Genomic DNA, 25,457 nt, shown 5'->3' with positions numbered 1-25,457 from the left:
AACAAGGGCAGCAGCACAGGATAGAACCGTTCCCCTCACGATATGCCTGGAAACTCCTTCGCGCGTCCCGCGCTGCGGTGAGCGTCCTGGGTTTAAGAGGGATTCCCCTCAGCTGTTCAAGATCGCGCTGCGGCGCTAGGCCTTCTGGGGGTTGTGGTCTAGATGGTGCAGCCGGCCAAAGCTGTTTCCTTCGTATCCCCTGAGGCACCAGCACGAACAGACTAAGAACAAGGGCAGCAGCACAGGATAGAACCGTTCCCCTCACGATATGCCTGGAAACTCCTTCGCGCGTCCCGCGCTGCGGTGAGCGTCCTGGGTTTAAGAGGGATTCCCCTCAGCTGTTCAAGATCGCGCTGCGGCGCTAGGCCTTCTGGGGGTTGTGGTCTAGATGGTGCAGCCGGCCAAAGCTGTTTCCTTCGTATCCCCTGAGGCACCAGCACGAACAGACTAAGAACAAGGGCAGCAGCACAGGATAGAACCGTTCCCCTCACGATATGCCTGGAAACTCCTTTGCGCGTCCCGCGCTGCGGTGAGCATCCTGGGTTTAAGAGGGATTCCCCTCAGCTGTTCAAGATCGCGCTGCGGCGCTAGGCCTTCTGGGGGTTGTGGTCTAGATGGTGCAGCCGGCCAAAGCTGTTTCCTTCGTATCCCCTGAGGCACCAGCACGAACAGACTAAGAACAAGGGCAGCAGCACAGGATAGAACCGTTCCCCTCACGATATGCCTGGAAACTCCTTCGCGCGTCCCGCGCTGCGGTGAGCGTCCTGGGTTTAAGAGGGATTCCCCTCAGCTGTTCAAGATCGCGCTGCGGCGCTAGGCCTTCTGGGGGTTGTGGTCTAGATGGTGCAGCCGGCCAAAGCTGTTTCCTTCGTATCCCCTGAGGCACCAGCACGAACAGACTAAGAACAAGGGCAGCAGCACAGGATAGAACCGTTCCCCTCACGATATGCCTGGAAACTCCTTCGCGCGTCCCGCGCTGCGGTGAGCGTCCTGGGTTTAAGAGGGATTCCCCTCAGCTGTTCAAGATCGCGCTGCGGCGCTAGGCCTTCTGGGGGTTGTGGTCTAGATGGTGCAGCCGGCCAAAGCTGTTTCCTTCGTATCCCCTGAGGCACCAGCACGAACAGACTAAGAACAAGGGCAGCAGCACAGGATAGAACCGTTCCCCTCACGATATGCCTGGAAACTCCTTCGCGCGTCCCGCGCTGCGGTGAGCGTCCTGGGTTTAAGAGGGATTCCCCTCAGCTGTTCAAGATCGCGCTGCGGCGCTAGGCCTTCTGGGGGTTGTGGTCTAGATGGTGCAGCCGGCCAAAGCTGTTTCCTTCGTATCCCCTGAGGCACCAGCACGAACAGACTAAGAACAAGGGCAGCAGCACAGGATAGAACCGTTCCCCTCACGATATGCCTGGAAACTCCTTCGCGCGTCCCGCGCTGCGGTGAGCGTCCTGGGTTTAAGAGGGATTCCCCTCAGCTGTTCAAGATCGCGCTGCGGCGCTAGGCCTTCTGGGGGTTGTGGTCTAGATGGTGCAGCCGGCCAAAGCTGTTTCCTTCGTATCCCCTGAGGCACCAGCACGAACAGACTAAGAACAAGGGCAGCAGCACAGGATAGAACCGTTCCCCTCACGATATGCCTGGAAACTCCTTCGCGCGTCCCGCGCTGCGGTGAGCGTCCTGGGTTTAAGAGGGATTCCCCTGAGCTGTTCAAGATCGCGCTGCGGCGCTAGGCCTTCTGGGGGTTGTGGTCTAGATGGTGCAGCCGGCCAAAGCTGTTTCCTTCGTATCCCCTGAGGCACCAGCACGAACAGACTAAGAACAAGGGCAGCAGCACAGGATAGAACCGTTCCCCTCACGATATGCCTGGAAACTCCTTCGCGCGTCCCGTGCTGCGGTGAGCGTCCTGGGTTTAAGAGGGATTCCCCTCAGCTGTTCAAGATCGCGCTGCGGCGCTAGGCCTTCTGGGGGTTGTGGTCTAGATGGTGCAGCCGGCCAAAGCTGTTTCCTTCGTATCCCCTGAGGCACCAGCACGAACAGACTAAGAACAAGGGCAGCAGCACAGGATAGAACCGTTCCCCTCACGATATGCCTGGAAACTCCTTCGCGCGTCCCGCGCTGCGGTGAGCGTCCTGGGTTTAAGAGGGATTCCCCTCAGCTGTTCAAGATCGCGCTGCGGCGCTAGGCCTTCTGGGGGTTGTGGTCTAGATGGTGCAGCCGGCCAAAGCTGTTTCCTTCGTATCCCCTGAGGCACCAGCACGAACAGACTAAGAACAAGGGCAGCAGCACAGGATAGAACCGTTCCCCTCACGATATGCCTGGAAACTCCTTCGCGCGTCCCCAACTCCTTCGCGCGTCCCCAACTTTACTACTCTCTACCTCTCTACCTCTACCTCTCTACCTCTACACCTCTCTCTACGTCTCTCTACAAGCACTATATATATGCAAATATATGCATATGCATTTATATATATGTATGTGTGTATATATATTTACATACATATATAAATATATATATAATCTGCATATCAATATAAATACAAATATAAATGCATGCATACATATACATATATGCATACATATGCATGTTATGTACATGAAAGTTTGAAAAACACTAATACAAGCAAAGCTAAAAAGCCACCTAATTACAAACAGAATTGCTTTAACTTAAACGAGGGTGAGACCTATTGCATTTTCAATGCTTGTTTACTTTGGTTCTATCAAGAAGACATTCAGATGTGACACACATTTGCCATAAATTCTGAATGGTAGCACTCTAGTTGCTCATTATATCAAGTCTCCTGCTGGTATTCAAAGTGCATGTTTCAGTCTGCATGTCAGAATTGTTTAATGAAATAGAAGAGGATTTGAGAAGTCAAAATGTGCCCTATTTTTTCTTGCTGCAGCACTAATCATAAGTTCTATGGCAAAATGAACCCCCTCATTTTGTTCCTTTGCAAATTAAGGGGCCGATTCCGATCCTGTATTTTTTTTTCCGGTCCGACTCGTATCTGTAAATTTTTCCATACAAATCGTACAAGTCCCGTCCGACCCGTGAAGTACGATTCGTACGGGAAAAATACAACTTTTCCCAATCCGATTTGTACGGATTGGCCCGATCCTTACAAATCGGATCGGGAAAAGTTGTACCAGACGGACCCGGACACTTTTCCGTACAAATTGTAAAAATGCAGTCCAACCCTACTAGTGCGATCTGGACCGGCTTTCCGATTTACGATTTGTACGGAAAACATCCCGTACACGGGGAATGCCATTACCCGCTACGAAGCGAACTTTGTACGACTCGTATCCCGGGAAAAGTTGTTCCCGGGGTGCGAGTCGTACAGGGGTACGAGTCGTACAGGCATACACCCCGTGCGTTGTGTATGTACAGTGCGTACCCCAACATCGCGTATGTACTGTGCGTACCCCCAACATCGCATACCCCAACATCGCGTACCCCAACATCGCGTATGTATGGTGCCTGCTCTAGCTGACACTAACTGACTGACACTGACTGACTGACACTGACTGATTGAAACTGACTGACTGACACTGACTGACTGACTTACACTGACTGACTGACACTAACTGACTGACTGACACTGACTGACACTGATTGATTACTCTCTACTACTCTACTACTCACTCTACTACTCACTCTCTACTACTCTCTACTACTCTCTACTACTCACTCTCTACTACTCTCTACTACTGACTCTCTACTATTCACTCTCTAATACTCACTCTCTACTACTCTCTCTCTACTACTCACTCGCTACTACTCTCTACTACTCTCTACTACTCACTCTGTACTACTCCACTAATCTCTACTACTCCACTACTCACTCTACTACTCTCTACTACTCTCTACTACTCACTCTCTACTACCTTATACTACTCACTGTCTACTACTCTACACTACTCTCTGTAATACTCACTCTCTACTACTCACTCTACTACTCTACTACTCTCTCTACTACTCACTCTCTACTACTCACTCTACTACCCTCTACTACTCTCTACCACTCACTCTCTACTACTCTACTACTCACTCTCTACTCCTCTCTACTACTCTCTCTCTACTACTCACTCTCTACTACTCACTCTCTACAACTCACTCTACTACTCTCTACTACTCACTCTCTACTACTCTCTCTCTACTACTCTCTCTCTACTACTCACTCTCTACTACTCTCTACTACTCACTCTCTACTACTTGCTCTCTACTACTCTCTACTACTCACTCTACTACTCACTCTCTACTACTCTCTACTACTCTCTCTACTACTCACTCTCTACTACTCACTCTACTACTCTCTACTTCTCTCTACCACTCACTCTCTACTACTCTACTACTCACTCTCTGCTACTCTCTACTACTCACTCTCTGCTACTCTCTACTGCTCTCTACTACTCACTCTACTACTCACTCTCTACTATTCACTCTCTACTACTCACTCTCTACTACTCTCTCTCTACTACTCTCTACTACTCACTCTCTACTACTCTACTACTCACTCTCTACTCACTCTCTACTACTCACTCTCTACTACTCTCTCTCTACTACTCACTCTCTACTACTCTCTACTATTCACTCTCTACTACTCACTCTCTACTACTCTACTACTCACTCTCTACTACTCACTCTCTACTCACTCTCTACTACTCACTCTCTACTACTCTCTCTCTACTACTCACTCTCTACTACTCTCTACTATTCACTCTCTACTACTCACTCTCTACTATTCTCTACTACTCACTCTACTACTCTCTACCAAATGAAAACAAAAAAAGTAATCAATATTTCAGTTTGAATGTTTACAATTCTTTTGTGCTATTTTCTGAAAAATACATAATGTTATTTAATGAATAAAATATTTATAAATAAACAGTTAAAAAACTGTAGAAAATCAGTTAAAAAAAATAGGTATAACTGCTATCACACTTAAAATTTAGAATTTCAAAAACCTTTGAAATTCACTGAAAAAACCATAGGTTTCAGAGACGTTATAGTTAGAAATTAGCTTTTAAAAAAGCTTTGAAATTCACTGAAAAAAACATAGGTTTCAGAGACGTTATAGTTAGAAATTAGCACTTAAAAAAACCTTAGAAATTCACAGAAAAAAACATAGGTTTCAGGGGTGTTATAGTTAGCTGGCCATTTTACTCGTACAAAACCGTAGAAATTTCTCTGTTATATTTAGTTCTGCTAACTATAACTCGTGCGCCCGCAATGCACTGCTGATGATGTCACATATTGCATCATTCATGACATGGTCAGTGACATCACTGATGACATCTCAAATGACATCACTGATGACATCACTGATGACATCATCCATGTGACAATCTGATACACCTCATCTTACACTAGTATAACCTTTCATCACTCACTGTAAAATACAGAGTACCATATTTGAATCCATTGACTCACCAATACCAGTTACTACATACCCACTCACTGATTCCTAAGTCTACACACACAACTCCCCATTCAACAACAGAATCATTTATACATGCAGTCACTAATTAATAGAACACTATCAAATGCACTTATACACATATATAGACAATGACACATCAGCAGTCATCTTAGTCGGTTATGCAGTCATCCTACTCACTCATGAAAAAAATGAATCACACTTACATTTACTCTCTTACACAATTATCCAACAACACCTCATTTATTCAAACACATAGTAACTCATAGTTAATATGTTACAAAATAACCATTACAATTATACACTCATTCATATAGTTACTCTCACAATCACTGACTCTTACACATACTTATTTATATACACCAACTCTCACATGCAATGCCTTTTATTTTTTTACTTTGTTGAAGATGTACAACTAAAACATATATTCGCTCACTCACCAACACACAAATAAATACACTCAGTCACCCAAACAACTGTTTCCACATGCACTCTTAAACCTATACACCTAGTCAATCAACCATTCACACATCTATGCATAGAGTTACACACACCCCATCCAACCACACACAAACTCAGTGTCCCATACAAATACTCACCCAACTAATCAATAACTAATATACACACTCATGTAGTTAGTGACCAACTGATGCAGCATGTTATAAAACAACAGAGATAGTGATGCACACATTCACATAGTTTAGTTACTAATCCATGTATTTAGTGAGACACTTTTAATTACTCACTTTACAGACAGTTAGACAGCTACTAAATACTCCATCCAGACAGTTATATATCCACTCAATCTTCAATACAGATTGGTATATATATAATACATATTTAAATTTCAAACTAAACCACATTCACTGGATGATGTCATCAGTGATGTCATTTGAGATGTCATCAGTGATGGCACTGACCATGTCATGAATGAAGAGTCGGTCAGACAGTAGAGAATACAAACCAATTAGTTTATTACTGATACGCTGCAGCGGAGCCCAGTCTGACCAGTCTCCTGAAATGACTGCCGAGGGACTGCCTCCGTCCACACGGTAACACAAAATATACATTTGCAACACCTCTAAAGTCCTGCCCAAACTGGAATTTTCCAGCTCAGGCCATGGTGAACAAAGAAGGCAAACAAGGAAGTGCATGGCACAAGGCCGGGTACATGCTATCTCGACCCCAAGGCCGCTTGGCCAGTGCCTACCATTCTAAGATGTGGGAACGGGTTTATCTAACAGCAAAGGTATGCAACAATAGATCATACATTCTCCAACCTTGAGAAGTACAAGCTGGAGGTGCTGAGGCAGCCTTTCTGATGAGGCAAGCATTATAAGACAGGAGCTCGATCTCGTTACGAAACAAGATGGCTCCAAGAAAGATGGCGCCATGAATAGTAACTTAGCACGGAATAGAGTATAAGCATTGCAAAGGGAACACTTCAAGGCTGTGCATTACGGGGAAAACATTTCAAATCTAACACTGGGGAAAATTCTAAGATAAAGAATCTGTGGATAGATCCTTTCTCTACCAGATAAGGTGTTACCAAAGATAAGTAACTTATTTGTTAACAACGTGAAAACTCACAACAAACATGTAGAAGAAAACGGGCAGAAGAAAAAATGATAGTCATATGTCCTCTTTATTCTTCTTAAATGCAGACAATTCATTGGAGTTTAAGCCTCTTGGTGTCCAACTCAATAATATATCTGTTTTCCAACCTCCTCAGTTCTAAAGTTCTGTTACCATCCCTGTTGTTTTTGTAATTTTCATCCTAATATCTCAAGACATTATAAGGATTGTCCTTATGGCAAATGACTGTAAGTGGACTTTGGAGCTGGAATATATGGAGGCAAGTCGCACCACCAACAGGGAGCCGCCGATTACTGTCGACAGTCATCATTACTGGTGGAGCTACGGCCATTCGACCAGCTCCTGCGTCGAGTGCTGCGGAACCTTGGGGTTTGACGAGGGCCCCCCCCAGAGGAGACTCTGTCAACAGCGCAACATGCTATGGGGCTTGGAATCTGCATTGTGCATCAGAGAGGGACAGTAAATATTTACCTGGAACTGTGAAACAACTGTGGTTTTTGGGGGTTATGCCTATGTGAAGGCCGGTGGGAATGTGATGACCAGGTATCCCCCTCCCCCTTGAACACTCTCGGACTTTAAATCCCATAATACATCTCAGGGGAAGGAACATCTTTTCCAAGGAAATGAGTCCTCTTTTGATGCCTAGCAGCAAGAACCAATGAAATTACTTCTACCTGTTTAAATTTCCATCAGGACAGGTTGCGCTGTCTTTAAACAAGCAGAGGAAGGCAGAACGCCGAAACGCGTCCTTGTAATTAAAAAATCTTCAAAGGGGTCCCGTGAGTGCAGCATGTTTCTTTTTTGGAAACGTGAGCTTTTATTTAAATGTGGACCCACTTCCACATGGTTGCACCCGTCAGTAAGAGTGCACATGTTGCCTGTAAGTGGACTTTGGAGCTGGAATATATGGAGGCAAGTTGCACCACCAACAGGGATCCCGGGCACCGCCGCCGACTACTGTCGACAGTCATCATTACTGGTGGAGCTACGGCCATTCGACCAGCTCCTGCGTCGAGTGCTGCGGAACCTTGGGGTTTGACGAGGGGCCCCCCAGAGGAGATTCTGTCAACAGCGCAATATGCTATGGCGCTTGGAATCTGCATTGTGCATCAGAGAGGGACGGTAAATATTTACCTGGAACTGTGAAACAACTGTGGTTTTTGGGGGTTATGCCTATGTGAAGGCCGGTGGGAATGTGATGACCAGGTATCCCCCTCCCCTTTGAACACTCTCGGACTTTAAACCCCATAATACATCTCAGGGGAAGGAACATCTTTTCCGAGGAAATGAGTCCTCTTTTGATGCCTAGCAGCAAGAACCAATGAAATTACTTCTACCTGTTTAAATTTCCATCAGGACAGGTTGCGCTGTCTTTAAACAAGCAGAGGAAGGCAGAACGCCGAAACGCATCCTTGTAATTAAAGAGTCTTCACAGGGGTCCCGTGAGTGCAGCGTGTTTCTTTTTTGGAAACGTGAGCTTTTATTTAAATGTGGACCCACTTCCACATGGTTGCACCCGTCAGTAAGAGTGCACTTTGGAGGTGGAATATATGGAGGCAAGTCGCACCACCAACAGGGATCCCGGGCACCGCCACCGACTACTGTCGACAGTCATCATTACTGGTGGAGCTACGGCCATTCGACCAGCTCCTGCGTCGAGTGCTGCGGAACCTTGGGGTTTGACGAGGGCCCCACCCAGAGGAGACTCTGTCAACAGCGCAACATGCTATGGCGCTTGGAATCTGCATTGTGCATCAGAGAGGGACGGTAAAAATTTACCTTGGAACTGTGAAACAACTGTGTTTTTTAGGGTTATGCCTATGTGAAGGCCGGTGGGACAGTGATGACCAGGTATCCCCCTCTCCCTTGAACACTCTCGGACTTTAAATCCCATAATACATTTCAGGGGAAGGAATTTCTTTTCCGAGGAAATGAGTCCTCTTTTGATGCCTAGCAGCAAGAACCAATGAAATTACTTCTACCTGTTTAAATTTCCATCAGGACAGATTGCGCTGTCTTTAAACAAGCAGAGGAAGGCAGAATGCCGAAACGCATCCTTGTAATTAAAGAGTCTTCAAAGGGGTCCCGTGAGTGCAGCGTGTTTCTTTTTTAGAAACATGAGCTTTTATTTAAATGTGGACCCACTTCCACATGGTTGCACCCGTCAGTAAGAGTGCACATGTTACTTGTAAGTGGACTTTGGAGCTGGAATATATATATATATCTTCAAGGGACGTAGATGTGGAGTTAAGAATAGCAAATCTAGACTTACCTATTTGCAATTACCTTCTTGACATTTTGGTCCTGGATACTTTTGACACTGTATTCAATATACACAATATTTGTGTTTTTAATTATCTGTCAGTGATCCCTGTTATTATATATAGTTACAAATTTATTGTTGTGGTCTCGCCCTTGCCTGGAGTTAGTAGTAACTAATAAATCATTTCTGTCAATTTTGTTAAATATAAGTACTTCAGATTCTAAATATTCTTGGAATAACCTCTTTCCCTAAATCGGTCCAATATTATGGTTTGTTCTTTGACAAAAGCTGTATCACCGCTACAGTTTCTTCTTGCCCTGAGCAGTTCACCATAAGAAATACTTTGCATAATTTGGTGGGTGTTACCGATAGTTGGATTCCTGTACAGAAATGTGGTTAACTTGTCTCTAGACACAGTAACTTTAAGATCTAAGATTGCAATAGTTTGTTAAACGTCAATCTTGAATCTTTAACAGATGATGGTCAACACATTTTTCCACCACATCAATTTCACCCTTCCAATTAAAACATCATGGATCTCGTTCAGAGAATGCCATGATTGTCCTGATCCAGAACACTGTTGACCTGCTCCTCCTTCTACCAATCCGTAAAAAGGTTGCCACAAATGAGGGCAGTGTGGGCCCCCAACGCTGCTTCTGGCCCATTGTTTCTACTCCCATGGGAGTTTTGCTTTTAGTTGTTTCCTCCTCTGCTTCTCTGGCACCTCCTCTTTCTTTTCCTCTTCTTCTTGATTGATCCTTCCCAGTCTGTTGCTGACATATTCCCCTATGGATAAAACAAAAATCATCTAAAAAAGTACTGTTTGTGAGATTCCTCGAGGTGCTGCACTCCGACATATTGCAATCATCACATTGTTCTGAACTCATCTCCGATATTGATTCCTCTTGTCTTATTTGGTTGCAAATGTGTTTGTCATCCCTCCTTATGTTGTCATATTTCCCAAATGTGAAGATTATTTCCATTTCATAGTCTGCTAAATATCTGAGAAGTTTTCAAATTAATCTATTCCTCAAAAGTTTCTAATCTTTTGTTTATGTTTTACAAGAATTTGACAAGATTTTCTTTACTGTCACGTTTCCTAAGTACCTCCATTAATATCTCAGTCTTCAACAACAAACAGTCCCTGCGCTTCTATGCATATTTAACTAGGATTAGTAACATCCCTTTTGGGCAATTATCAGAATTAATTGCCCACACATGCAATATATTTGGGGCCATATTTTCATATGATGGAATGGTAAATATACTCAGACTACTTGGTTCTCTTCACATTCTAAGGATTTCTGAAGCAACAACACTTACCAGAATTTTTTGAACTCCTGTTTTGACAGTTTCTTCAATTTTTTATTTTTTTGTTTGAGAGACACTTTGTTATCATTTTGAGTCATTCTGATTGTTGTCTCAGATAATAATGGTTTAGCCCCAGTTTTTTTTCAAATATCCCATTTCGATCTCATATTTTATTCCCCCAGTGCAAGTCATAATGAAGTTGAACATAAATTCGCTCATGCCACTGATTGTTGTGCTTTTTTTGAAACGCAAAAGCTAAGAATATATTTTCCTTGTTTTTTCCATCTATCTGTTATACTAAGTGGCACACTTGGGCTTTATTTCTAATATTTTTCCGAAGTTTTTCTTGATTTTGATCAGGGTGATTTCTCAGAATGTAGATATATGTTCCCTATACTGGATTGTTCAACAGAACTATGGGGATGAGGCACTACTTTAGTTGTATTTATGATTGTTAGCCCACGTGGGCTTTATTATTATTATGATGTTTCTAATGGGATACCACTTTTTGAATATACACACCACTGAGCACTAATGCAATATATGCTGCCTAGGTTTACTTTATTTCAAAGCATCGCCATTTATTTCAGAGCATTAAGGTTTTCTGTACGCCTTTTGCTGATTTACCAATTAGATGATAATGATGACAGACCTGATACAACCTTGTAATTGATCAATCATGTGACCACGCTTTGATCGTATATCTTCATCATCATCATCATCATAAATCTTTATTTGGTTTAAATCACATAAACCATAAAATGAAGTCAATAAAAACATATAAAATGATAAATATTAATAACATGTTAACACTAAAATAGTACATTTCATTCATATTGCTCCAACAGCCAATATTTTAAATGATTTAAAATTTCCCTCACTCAATTTGTCACTCTGTGGGGGGGGGGTTTAGGACATTTAGTAGAGTTAAAAATCCCCCACCCACATCCTAAAACTTTCACTAGAGCTAGTCTTAAGGAAGGCATCTAGATCTTCCTCCAGATCACGAACTGCCTCTGCACAGCTTGTATCAAATTTTTTATTTTAATAGTGTTTGACTAAAATGTCAAGGTTGGGATCTATGGAAATGAATGCAAACTGATAATACAGTGAGCCCACAAACACCTTTTTTTTTTAACTTTAGATGGAAATAAAACTGAAGTTAAGGTAAGAAGGCCACCCTTAGCTCTGCCTGTGGTGGAAGGAGTTGCGGGGGTCACAATGGATAAAGAGCCTTCCACATCAATTTCACCAATCATCCAGGTTTCCTTCCTGTATGCATATGATCTGCGTTTTTTCCATACCATTCTTCCATACAATGGAATTTAATGCAGCGTATTTGCTAAACCCGCAATATTCCATGACCAGAATGAAACCTCAACATGATCCATGACAGGAGAAGCACAACATGGGACAGTGCCAGTCATCTGTATATCTTATTTTTGACGCAGAGAATTTAGACTGACATCATATTGCAACATACTTTTGTTTACTGAAGTCAGTTTGATGTATATGTTCAGTCTTCGATCCATTCTTACATTGATAGTTATTGCACTTGCATTTTATCATTTACGTTAAGTGAAAATAGCATGATTCATGATGGTGGCCATATTCTGATCTTTAAGGAGTGGAGAGGCATTCTTTTCTTTATTTCTATCACTTGTATGGAGCACTTAATAATCTGCTAATATTTGTATATCCTGTTACCAGTGACAAAGGCGGAAGCGAATCGTGCCGGGTGTTTTTATGCCATACCTTGATTTGGATTACATTTGGTTGTGCAGTGTCTGCTGGAGAGTGTCTGCTTCTTCAGTTTGTACTGGGAGCAATAATTTGTAATACCAGTTTCTCACAGACAAGCGTACACCATCGCTGTTAGGGCTGAATGGAGGTGGTTGGTGAGATATAACATTTTATATATCATTATATGAATAATAAAAAAATCTAAATTTGATTTGCATTTGTGTATGCAGGTATTTCAATGCTTTGTCAAGAGGAGAACCGCTTCCTGTGAAAGAGAGGGCCGAAATGCCAGTAGCAACTCAGAAAACGGATACCGGTCTCACACCAGGGCTGCTTAAAATCTTACATAAACAGGTAGAAGCAACCTATTGAAAAGAAGGTGTAATGGTATTTTTGCTTTAAGTTTGTAACCCTCAAACGCATGAAACATTTGTTGTGGAATTGGCTGTCTTTATTATAGTTTCTGAGTGGGCAGAGCTAGCTGAGAGGAGTTACCTCTGGTGTGCCTCTATCCTTGGGTCAGAGAGAGGCTGAGAGATGCACTTGGTGGGTAAGCTGGACCTTGCTGAAGATTGCAAAGGGGTCTGGAGTCCCTGGAGGCTGCTTTGAGGCCTCTTGATTGGAACCGTTGACTTGATGTGCGCTTGCACTGTGAAGCGTTGGCAAGGAGTAGGTGGGCAGGTTGGTTTCTGACCTCTGGCCACCATACTGTGGCACTGGATACATTTGATGCTGTGCTGTAGTCGACGTGAACACCTGATTGTGTTTTATGATGCTGCCTAAGGAGAGCAAAGCGAAGGCTGCTAGACGTGAAATTTATTTGTTATGCCTTAAGACAGTCTTTACAGAAAAAATCCCAGGGAATCGACTTTGAAGCCCACTCTGTAACAAGGAGAAAGCTTGATGATGTCCATTCTATAAACCACATTGAGGCAAGAATGGTCTCCTGAGGGGTCGCATAACTGAAGCAGAGCATAAGGTGGCGTCCTTAGACTACAAGGCTGTGGAGATGAATACGTAATAGTAAGAGTGCAGGGGCAGATCCTATAGAACTCAATAGTTTGTGGAGTATGCCATCCCAACTTATACCCTGCTACAGTCTAAAGGCGAACATTTAGAGAGGAACGCAAGAACTGACAGTGTTCGAATCTTCAAGAGCTAATTGCTAATAACACAGTGTTGTGTGATTTCTAGTATTTTTCTGATATTTTCTTGATCTTGGTCAGAATGTTTTCTCAGAATGTAGATATATGTTCCCTTTACCTGATTGCTCAGCAGATATATGTGGATGATGCGCTGCCTTAGTTGTATTTATGGCTGTTAGCCCATGTGGGCTTCATTATTATTATGATTTCCCTTTTAGGCCACAGCTTTTTGGACATTCACATCTCTGAGTACTAATGCACTATTTGCTGCTGAGATTTAATTTATTTCAAAGCATCGTCATTTAATTCAGAGCAGTAAGGTTTTCTGCATGTCTTTTTGTTGATTTACCAATCAGTTGGCAATGATGACAGACTAATACAACCTTGGAATTGAACAATTGTGACCGTGTATTGATTGTTCTTACTGGCTTCTTGTCAGCTCACCCATTTTTGAAGAGCCTAGTAGGCTAGCTTCTTGCTCCTCTAAGCTGACACCAGGTTATATTCTCTCTACTCCAGCCAACAGGGAATCAAAGAAGATAGAACCGTTTGCCAAGAAAATCTTTTTGTTGGGAGAATGGCACTCAAATCTATTAATGCCACCTGTCTTCTTGGTAGATATGTACCTGCTCGATGCATTGCACACAGGCAGTTGTTTCCACTCTTTTAAACGACCTGTAAGCACACTTAACAGAGCTGATTGGGGAGCATAAGGGTGCCCCGAAGCAGGTAATACAATCTGACCTGGATACTGATGATTCAATAGTAAGAGCTGTGGGAACATCTAGCTCCCTACGCCATCATGCCTGGTTACAAAATGTCGGGGTTTTGAAAGACATGCAGACCACACTGATGGATCTCCTGCTTGCTGAATCTCGATTCTTCATTGCCAAAGCCGACTCTGCACTAGAAAGATTCAAGGACAGCAAAGCCATGGCAAGATCCCTTTGTCTCCAAACACAAACCAGAGAAAAACATTAATTTCTGAAGTTTCGTAGCTTCAGCAGGGGTTTTTTAGGTCTCGACCTTGCTATCGCATAAGCGATCGCTAAGCGAGACTATAGAAAGCGGGTTTGAAAAGTGATCCCAAAAAGCGGATTGCATTGCTAGCACGTGCACAATCACGCGCATCGTGCCGCCATGCAATCTGCCTTTTGGGAGCACTTCAAAGGGTCCGCTCTCCCGCCTGGAATGCGCTCCCCCGCCCCCAACCGCGCGCGCGCCATGCTCCGCCGGGCTTGTCTTTTTTTTTCCGTCTTTTTTTTAAACTTTACGCGCGAGGCACGCGTGCGGCCAATGCTTGTTTGTTAGGCTGCTCGTGTCTTTGGGCTGCTCTCTTTGTACGCAATGCTAGAGACCGTCTTTTTTTGTTTTTTAAATAAAACATAGTTTGCGCTTTTCCGAAACGCTACAGTATACATGTTTCTAGACTCTTCTCCTCCATCCCATGTCTCAGCTCTGGCTCCCCCTCTCTTTCATTCAGCCAGCGGGCTGCAGCCTGAGTCAACGTCGCAGAAGAGCAGCGGAGCCAGGCGGAGGAGGGTAATGAGGGACTTCAAACAGTGTGAGGTCTGGACATTTTTTTTTTTGTAGCAAGGGCTCAAATTACATTCTCAGCCGGGGATCAGAATGGAGTGGACACCCATGGTGAGCATGTTTCGGACGTAAAAATATGGACCTTTACAGTGGCTTTGTCTGTGAAAAGTAGATTACCCCCCCCCCCCCCCGTTTCCCTCCAAACAGTCCTGCGTTTCTTCTCATCCCGTACCCCACCCTGCTCATTCATTTCATTCTACCGGCTGGCTTGTTGCCAGCATTCCTTTCTGTGGCGGAGGTCCTGCTGCAACGCATCTCTGTAGTCTCTTTACGAGCATGGCTGCTAAGCTGTAAATGGTAGAGCCTGCTTCTTTCCATTCCCCACTCCTGCATCCCTCTCCTTCCATAGGCGCCGGGTTTCAAACACACTCTTCTACTTCCTTAAAATGACTTTAAGAGCCCCAGTATCGGACTGTAATGGGGCAGAGCAAGGAGATTACATGGCTGGTGCTTCCATAGCAAAAGTTTAAGAAACAACCTCAAGGCACCACCTATTGGCGATAGTAATGTGATACAAAATACCAACAATTTGCCATTTCAACGTTTTTGGAAAGTGCTCTAGAAGGCAAATTTCTATCCTGCCTGCAGTGCTAAAAATCCTTACCCTGTTCCTGGTTTTCGATGTGGCACATTAAAGCTCTTGTAGGCAGGTGCTTTATGATGCTGCCTTAGTGGGTGCTACAATTCAACTCGGGCTTCACACATGGCCCTGTTGCTAAGGCAGAGGAAGCACCAAAATAATGCCAGGGACTCTGAAAGTACCAACAATGCCAGGTACTTGTTGCAATTTATAAATCACTTAGACGGCACACACAACAATCTGCTGTACCTGTCGCTACTTTACTGAAAGGCAGTGTACTTTTTGTTTTAATGAGGAGAGAAACCCGCAGAAAGGTTGCTTCTAAACTTGAGTGCGAGAGGGGGGCGGGAAAGAACATTGCATATATCTCTGGGGTGTAGAATCCCAGTAAACACCGGGAGCTTTCCTTGTGGGTTTCTTGTGTGTGGTTCTGTATTCTTCTCGAACGCTGTTGCAGGTGAGCATAAACTATATCTCACCCTCGTATCCTGGCAAGTGGAGGTGATCGGCATCCTTTTGAACTAATGGGGGATCCATCTGTGAATATCTGATGTTCTATCGTGGTCGCATTGTTTCACCTCTGGTTGCTAATGACGTATCATTTTTGTATTCATAGATTATCATTTTGGGGTGTGCGAACTATCCGTGGGGTAAAGGCGAGGTAGGTAGGTGGTCGTTTGTTAATGTTGCTTTGTTGTGGGGTACTGAGAACAGTTGGTGTATCGCTTATGGTGCGTGTGGATAATGATATGTGCGCTCTTGGCTTATTCCTTTTTGTTATATGTATTGTAAACAACTTTAAATAGATTCTAAGTGTATATATTGGGGCAAAATACAGGGTGTCTCATCTGCGTTCACTCGCACCAGGTTAATTGGGAGCCATCCAGTTATGTTAATTATTGTTTACTTTTTAACAAAATGCTCCGATCGTGTAAAGTATATAGCAAAGACATTAATAAAATCTTGGGAAGTAAAACAAATAGCTATAAATCAGACATCTAACATTTACATTTTACTAATGTTTAAAGCAAACAGTTTTCTGCATTTTACTTACGGGTTTTGCAGGCATTGTGCTCAAGTCGCTGCTGGCAAAAGCCTATTGAAATTCACTCCCAGCCCTTTTCCTGTTTAATTTTGTTTTATTTATACTTGCATGCTACTGTTACCTTTTTCACCTAAACCTAAAGTGCTACAATATCTTCGAGTCAGTAATAACAAGCATTTGCAATGCAATAGGTCTCGCAGTTACACCAGTTAAAGCTATTGGCATTGTAAATGACAATGCCTTTTATTTATGTTTTTAAAATGAAAACAAATATAAAAGGCATTGTTATTTGCAATGTCAATAGCTCAAACTCGTGTAAATGCGAGACCTATTGCATTGCAAATGCTTGTTTTATTTTGAAGATACTTTGTCCTATTTTAAGTGATGTTTGTTGGATGATTTGCATTGGAAACATTTCAGGGCTCAGCTCATTCAAGGTCTCTTAGAGCCCAGCCAGACCCTTGGTTCGGCTGTCCCTGTACAATTCTTGGCTGCCCCACCACTACATTTCTCTTCTGAATGGTTAACCTGCTGCATCATTTGTTCACACAGCAGGCACTTTCTTAAAGAGATACACAGAATTCCACAAAATAATCAGAGCATCACAAGAAGAGATGGACTGTTAACACACACTCCCTACACGCTGAAAAAAGTCTAAATACTTTTGCCCCCTTTCATACACACTTGTCCCTCACATACTTAAAAGCCTATTTCATGCTCTCTGAATCACATCTAGTTTCTCACAAAAACACAGTGCTACTTTTCATTCTCAGAGTCACACCTACGTTTGCAAACCCACATACTTATTGTTTTTTCTTCCTGGTACTCACACATTCTCTGTCACACACAGTGCCTGACGTTGGAGACCATTAAAAACTTTATTAGGTGCAGCACAAAGTCGAGGGTCTCATTTTGTGTGATGTACATATTCGGTATTGAAACCTTTTCAGAGACTGTCACAGGTGTGTCTGTCTCATTGGAGCACAGATACTTAGGAGGTGATTTGGCTGCTGCAAATCACCTAAGTTTATAGTTATATAACAAATGTTTATCAATAAATGGCACACTGACGAATCAGCACTAGTGCTGCAGTTTTTTTTAAAGTATGAATGCATTGATTTAATCTAAAGGGCCGGGTTTTTGTTTCATGCAAATCCCTTTCATTTAAATTGTTGATGGGCGAAGATTTGCGCTCGTTTAAAATAATGGGCATGCTGACAAGCTGTATGCCCTGAACAATGTGGTCCACACTCACGTCCATCAGGTTTTTTAGTCACCTTCTGACCCCCTCTGAAAGGGACCCTGCAGCGATACTCCACCTTTCTCTCCAGAGAGGCACACGCAGCTCTGTGTTCTACTGAAGACAAGCAGCTGTGCTGGTGCTTTTGAACCAACTCAGCCCAGGCTTCAGCTCGGTTTGAAAGGCGCTTTAACCCATTGCAGATGCAAATGAGCTATTGATGGACAGAATGCAGAACAATGTCATACATTCACCCCAGTACAGAGATCTGCGCCTACATCCATCCTTATTTTGCTCACCATGCCATTCCAGTTTGGACCCAGCCATATGCAAATCAGTCTTGACCCTGTGCCCAATGGCAACAGTCCAGCCCGAACTGCCAGGCCAGGTCCTCCCTGGACTGAAAACAAGCATCCTAGGACCGGTTTCGGGGTTTCACCCCTCTTCAGCCAGGATAGCTTGATTCCAGTGGCATGGAGAGCACGGGACTCACGTCTGAGCATACCCGTCCCACTCGGTGTGACAAATGCAAAAAGAGCTATTGATGGACAGAATGCAGAACAATGTCATACATTCACCCCAGTACAGAGATCTGGGCCTAAATCCATTGTTTTTTTGCTCACCATGCCATTCCAATTTGGACCCAGCCATATGCAAATCAGTCTTGACCCTGTGCCCAATGGCAACAGTCCAGCCCAAACTGCCAGGCCAAGTCCTCCCTGGACTGGAAACAAGCATCCTAGGACCGGTTTTGGGGTTTCACCACTCTTCAGCCAGGATAGCTTGATTCCAGTGGCATGGAGAGCACGGGACTCACATCTGAGCATACCCGTCCCACTCGGGGTGACAAATGCAAAAAGAGCTATTGATGGACAGAAGGCAGAACAATGTCAGACATTCACCCCAGTACAGAGATCTGGGCCTAAATCCATCGTTTTTTTGCTCACCATGCCATTCCAGGTTGGACCCAGCCATATGCAAATCAGTCTTGACCCTGTGCCCAATGGCAACAGTCCAGCCCGAACTGCCAGGCCAGGTCCTCCCTGGACTGGAAACAAGCATCCTAGGATCGGTTTCGGGGTAAATGAAGAACTTTAGGTACACCTCTAAGATATTATACTGGAATAGAAGCATCAGTCATCTCCTAATTAAACACTCACCAGAGAGAAAAAGATTTTTTGAAAAAACATCTGGAGATAAAATGATGAAAGTAGCGCAACAACACGATCCATTTCCAAAAATGGCTAAAAAACATTGAATAACAGCAGAAATACTCACTAGAGAGTAATAGAATTGAATGGACAATAAAGGACAATAAGCACACAATGCCATAAAAAGAACAAAATGTTAAATGTTTTTATATCACAAAGTTTTGAGCACCCGAAAAAATGGATTCCGAAAAGGGCCTCTCCCTCGGCCCCTTGGTATACAGGAGAACTCAGGGGAAAAAAACTGCTATGTAAACAGGCCGAAAGGAGTTGGCGAAAGAACTATGCCATGTCGGAAAAATCCGAGTATAAATTAACCATCTCCAAATATAAACAAGCTCTGATGGCTGCCAAAAAAGAATACTTTAGTACCCAAATCATTAATGCTAAATCTGACACCAAAGAGCTGTTTAAAACGGTTATTAAACTTTCTAATCCTAGGATGCCAATTGACTCCGCTGATCCGGACTTCTGCAATACCATTGGGGCTTTTTTTCAATCTAAAGTTGAGTCAATTTTTATCTCTCTGTCAGATTCAATTGAGTTAAATGGTGAAAAAACGGTAGTCCCCCATCTCCCTGCTACCACCTTGGACTGCTTCTCTCCTCTGCAAATTGAAGACACCGTGAAACTTATGAATTGCATTAAATCTGGTGCCCCGAGCGATCCCTGCCCCACATGGATCATTAAACAAATAGCCGATACTACCTGCAGGGTCCTGACACCCTTATTAAATGGCATAATTCAAGCTGGCCTTTTTCCAAATTCTTGGAAAAAAGCCTCAGTACTTCCGCTACTGAAAAAGCAGTCCCTCGATCCTAATGACCCGTCGAACTATCGCCCCATCTCCAGACTCCCACTTCCAGCTAAAATTCTGGAAAAGGCCATAAACAGGCAACTTAGCGACTTCCTCCAGCTTAACAACCTGTTGGACTCCTCGCAATTTGGCTTCAGAGCGCTCCATAGCACCGAGTTGGCACTCTTGAAGTCCACAGAGGAGATCAGAGAGGTTATGGATAAAGGAGGTAACGCGATGCTGATTCTCCTAGATTTATCTGCGGCCTTTGATACCGTGCATCACATGGTACTACTTAATCGGCTATCAGAGATCGGAATCACAGGGCAAGCGTGGAATCTGCTCAACTCCTTTCTCAAGGATAGGGTACAAACCGTTGAACTCAAAGGTAACACCTCCGAACCCTTTTCCCTGCCGTGTGGGGTGCAGCAGGGATCATCTCTTAGTCCCACCCTCTTTAATATTTACGTGGCACCCCTGGCTGGCATTATTAGAGATTTTGGATTTCAGCTTACCTCCTACGCGGATGACACTCAAATTGTACTGTCAGTGAAGGAGGGAGCTGAAAAAGAAACAGGAGCACGATTCGCAGACTGCATGGGCGCGATCTCCAGATGGATGTCGGCTAACTGCCTCAAACTGAACTCAGCTAAAACTGAGGTTCTTAGGTTTGGCAACAACCCCTTGATGTGGACACCAGATTGGTGGCTAGCGGACCTTGGTCTCTGTCCCACACCCTGCAGTAAAGCAAGAAACCTGGGTGTGGTGGTAGACGAAAAACTCAATATGGGTGACCAGGTCAGCAAGGTGATATCCGGATGCTCGCTGATATTGAGAATGATCAGGAAAATTAAGTTCTTTCTCTCCGAGGGGAACCTTAGAACTGTGGTGACTGCATTGATATTATCACGTCTTGACTATTGTAACAGTCTTTATGTCAACATTCAAGCACAGCACCAAAATAGGCTCCAAACGATTCAGAATGCAGCAGCCAGACTTTTGACGGAGACCCCGAGGTCGGTCTCGGTTAAAGGAGAACTCAAAAAGCTACACTGGCTCCCCACGCATCTGAGATCTAGATTTAAGGCATTATGTATTGTGTTCAGAGCCTTGGCAGGGACAGGGCCTCAGTTCCTAAGAAACAAGTTTTGCTGGTACAGCCCTACTAGATCTCTCAGATCAATGGGCGCAAAACTAGTGAAAACCCCCAGTTTCAAAAAAGTCAATTGGGGAGGCAGAAGCTTTGTTACCAGTGCTTCCAGAATCTGGAATGAACTTCCTTTCTTTTTAAGAAACTCCCCTGACATCAGTTCGTTCAGGAAGGGTCTTAAGACTTGGTTCTTCTCTCAGTTTTAGTCATGTCTTTATGTTGGGTAGTCAATGCTTAGCGCCAGGACACCGGAATGGTAATCGTGCGCTCTATAAATTTTAATAACATAACATAACATAACATACACTTCACTAAGAAACTTGCAGCTACAAGTTCTTGATAATCAACTACACTCACCACAATGCACTGCAACACAAACAGGAAGTAACTGTGTGTATATTGAAATAAAAGATGCCCATCTTAGGTCTCGCCTGACCCAGCGCATGCGCTGGTCTGGCGAGACTTATTGAGAGAGCTCCAAAAAGTGCTACCAGGCCAGCCTAGAGCTACAGTGCCTGTGCGCGGGCGCGCACGCCGCGCTTTACCATGATTACTTTCACGGCTGCTTTGATGTTTGATCGTGATCGCGGTCGCAATCACTTTCACTTTCACGGCCGCACGGCCACTTGGCATAGCCAATAGGTCTTGCTTTTGGGACCTTATAAGTATTTAGTTATGCAACTGTTGCATGGCTAAACACTTATAAGGTCCCAAAGGCGAGACCTATTGGCTATGCCAATGCTTGTCTTATCAGGGCCGTTAGCAGTTTGCACATCAAAAACCACAGCTGCAACAGGTGAACCTCCTCTACAAACAATATGGAGGAGGAGACAAAGGCCGAACACACATTATCCCTGTCCCTGCCTCCCTCCTTTTCCTTCTTCTTCTTCTCCAGCCACTGCAGGGAAACAGCCCTAGTTCTATCTTATCTAACCATGCACAGCCCATTGGAAGACGGGCATCCTTTTTTCCACAAGCTTGAAGTTCTATTACCTCAGACCTTTGTGTTTTGCAAACTGTGGAGAGAGGGTATACCCTACCCTTCCAACAAGCACCCCCTCCTTTCCCCCCAGTCCAAATGTACACCTGCCAGACCATCTGCAGGTCCTCCAACAAGAAGTTAAATCATTGTTCCTCAAGGGCATAGTGCAGTTGGTTCCAGAGCAGGAACAGGATGAGGAATGCTACTCACCGTTCTTTCTAGTCTCCAGAAAAGATGGCGCCTCCACCTGATCCTAGACCTTAGGGTTCTGAACGGGTTCCTCAAGAAGGAAAAGTTCTAAATGATTTCCCAACTCAGGTTCTATTTGTGCTGGAAGCAGAAGACTGGATGGTGTCTGATGACCTCAGGATGCCGATTCCAACATCCCTATCATGCAGTCAAACTCGAACTATTTTGTCTTCACGGTCGGATCTGAACATTAAGAGTTTGCGGTACTTAAAAAAGGAAAAAAGATTAGCGCCCAATAAAAAAAATAAAAAAACATAAAAAAGATTAGTGCCCACTGCTCTCCCCAAGCAATCAGTAGCATCAAGGCCGTCCCAAATTGCATACTTGGCTTCATCCTAGCTGTCCTGAATGATTTGAGTCACAGAGGCCTGTAATTTCTCTGGCACCAATTGCAAGAAGTTGCTGCCCAGGTCCCAGAGGCCATGCTTTGCTATGCTGGTGCACCACCAGACTCTCAGGGGTAGGATGCTGCATGAGGAAATCTGGGCCACCAAGCATCAATCTGTAGCATATGGCCTCTTGCCTGATCACTGATGGGCAAGAGCAAGGTGTAGGATTCACCTCTTCAGGAACACAAGAGGCAGAAGAAATGAAGTAGTGACAGTCTTTATTAAGTTGTAGACAACAGAGACCCCATCCAGCACCGGAGACTGTCAACTGTCAACTGTCAACTGACCAGTTCCACAGCCTTCCTTAGCAACCTTGGGGTTCCATATTCCATGCATGGTCACAAGGCAACTTGCTCTTAAAGCAAGACACTACATCACCTCCCCCACAATATACAACAATATAACACAGGAATGATGATGTATGTAGAGGAAAAGAAAATGTGAAAACATGAGCAAAAGTATAAATACAACATAACGTGATATCAAATTAGCAAAAAACATAGCTCTGAAATCGCAGGACCTTACACAAAGTCTTGCAATTTGGCAGGACGTCTGACTGCCCTATGAGGTCTTGAGCTCCTATCTTCAGGAATCAAAGCAGAGGTGGAAAAAGTGGAATCAGACACATCTGTGGAATGACATCTAGATACCCTGTTCAGATTCCACACTCTGTGGTCACTGGTCTTAATGGCATTCTTAAAAATCTTGATAACCTTAAATGGTTTACTAAATTTGGAACTACCTGTACACAAGCGGGGAGACTTAATTTTGACCCCATCTCCCACAGAAACAACAGTTTCTTTCACAGCTTTGCGATCATCAAACCAAACCTTTTGCTTTGCCAGCACCCACCTCTCCTTCTCTTTCCATCCTTCCACACACCCAACATTGTCATCAACGATAGATCTCTTAGAAAATACCCATGAGGGACAAACCTCAGTGTTTGCCACTCTTCCCTTGAACAGGCGGTAAGGGGAAACCCCTGTGGAAGAGTTTTGGGTAAACCTATATTCTCTGACTTTCTTTCTCATTGCTAGTTCCCAGTTTAATCCTGACACATTGGCCTGCTGTAAAGACTACTTCAAGACTTTCACAAACCTCTCAACAACACCATTACTTTCAGGATGGTAGACAGCTGCCCTCTTGTGCTTGATACCTCTGGAAGACAAGAACTGTTCAAAGATCCTGGAGGTGAATTGGACGCCATTGTCTGACAACAAAGAAGATGGAAAGCCTTCCCTCTCAAACAACTCGTCCAAAAAATCAATAACGACACTTGACTTAATTTCGGGCGTGAGTGCATATCTATACAAACCAATACATACCGATCACATGTATTCCTTTTGACTGGCCCCAGGTTGTCTATGGCAATGTCAGACCAAGGCTCATCAGACTGCTTCCTTGTTACCACGGGCTGTGTCCTACACTTTAATATCTTATCGCTACCAGCACACTCTATGCAATTCCTAACAATCCTCTCTACATGAGCATCAACACCAGGCCACCAATAAGCTTCCCTAATTCTCTATTTGGTCTTGACAATTCCCATGTGACTGGCATGAGCACTCTTCAGCAACCGCTACCAAAGATCGCGAGGAGGAACCAACTTACTGACCCTCAAGAGAATACCGTCAACAACAGACAACTCCTCCTTGACCTGCCAGAAGCCCTTGAGTTCTTCACCACAGTCTTTTTTTATCACACCACACACCCACCACACACCCAACACCTTGGATACCACCTTTTGCATCAACTCATCCCCGGCCAAAGACTCCTTCCATTCATTTTCAGAAACAATGCTTTCGCTAATGAGGCAGACATCAACTTCTTCCTCAGTTCCTCACCACCGAACCATTCACCTTCCCCAGGAACTTCGTCCTCATCATCATGAACATCACTTAACCTAGATAGACATTCAGCCAATGTGTTACTAGCCTCAGGAAGGTAGCAAACCATAAAATCAAATTCCTGTAGAGCCACAACCCATTTTCGAATGCGGTGAGACACTAAATCAATGCCTTCAACGGTTTTTGGTCAGTTAACACTGAGAACTCACAGCCCAAACTTGCGCATGGCCCAAAATATAGCGAGTGCCTCTCAATGACTGAATAATTGCACTCTGCAACTCTCAAGGGTCTGGACAAAAACAATATGGCTTTCTCCTCACCATCAAATTTCTGAAGCTGCACTGCACCAAGACCCTTAGAACTGGCATCGGTCATTAAATAAGATGCTTTCTTAGGGTCAAAGCTACCTAGATCAGGAGGTTCAACAAGTCTTTCAAATTCTGAAATTCATCATCACAGGACTTGCACCAAACAAACTCACACCCTTTTTAAAAAAGATTCCTTAAATGTTCCGTAACACCAGCAAAGTTGGGAATGAACTTATGATAAATTTCAGCCATCCCTAAGAATTTCACAAGTTTGACCTTATCTTGAGGAACCCTGAGATTGCTAATAGTATTAACCAGTGCAGGCTTTGGTTTGATGCCATTAGCCGACAACAAATGCCCTAGATATTCAATCTCTGCCACACCAAAGCGGCACTTGTCAGCTCTTAAGGTGAGACCTGCATCACATAATCTTCTTAAGACAACTCTCATCCTGCTATCATGCTCTTTGGTGTCAGCACCAAACACTAGGACTTCATCTTGGTAGATTTTCACATCATCTACACCCCTCAAGATTCGCTCCATGACCCTCTGAAATACAGAAGCGGCGGAAATGAGG

The 25,457-nt window shown here is 43.9% G+C and overlaps 1 protein-coding gene across 2 annotated transcripts in view; it reads left to right on the top strand.

Moving 5' to 3' along the window:
• ROPN1L (rhophilin associated tail protein 1 like) overlaps positions 1 to 25,457 on the top strand; it is a 316,078-nt gene that overhangs the window by 138,438 nt on the left and 152,183 nt on the right. The window contains exons 2-3 of one of the 2 annotated variants that reach the window (XM_085606573.1): positions 12,576 to 12,699; positions 16,283 to 16,327. In XM_085606573.1, the coding sequence (XP_085462699.1) occupies positions 12,576 to 12,699; positions 16,283 to 16,327 (169 nt within the window). The remainder of the gene's footprint in view (positions 1 to 12,575; positions 12,700 to 16,282; positions 16,328 to 25,457) is intronic. The other variant, XM_085606574.1, reaches the window with a different exon arrangement.

This window comes from Triturus cristatus, chromosome 5_2 (assembly GCF_964204655.1).
Source record: "Triturus cristatus chromosome 5_2, aTriCri1.1, whole genome shotgun sequence".
NCBI lineage: Eukaryota > Metazoa > Chordata > Amphibia > Caudata > Salamandridae > Triturus > Triturus cristatus.
The sequence above is the reverse complement of the archived record's forward strand: the minus strand, read 5'-3'. Positions and strand labels throughout refer to the sequence as shown.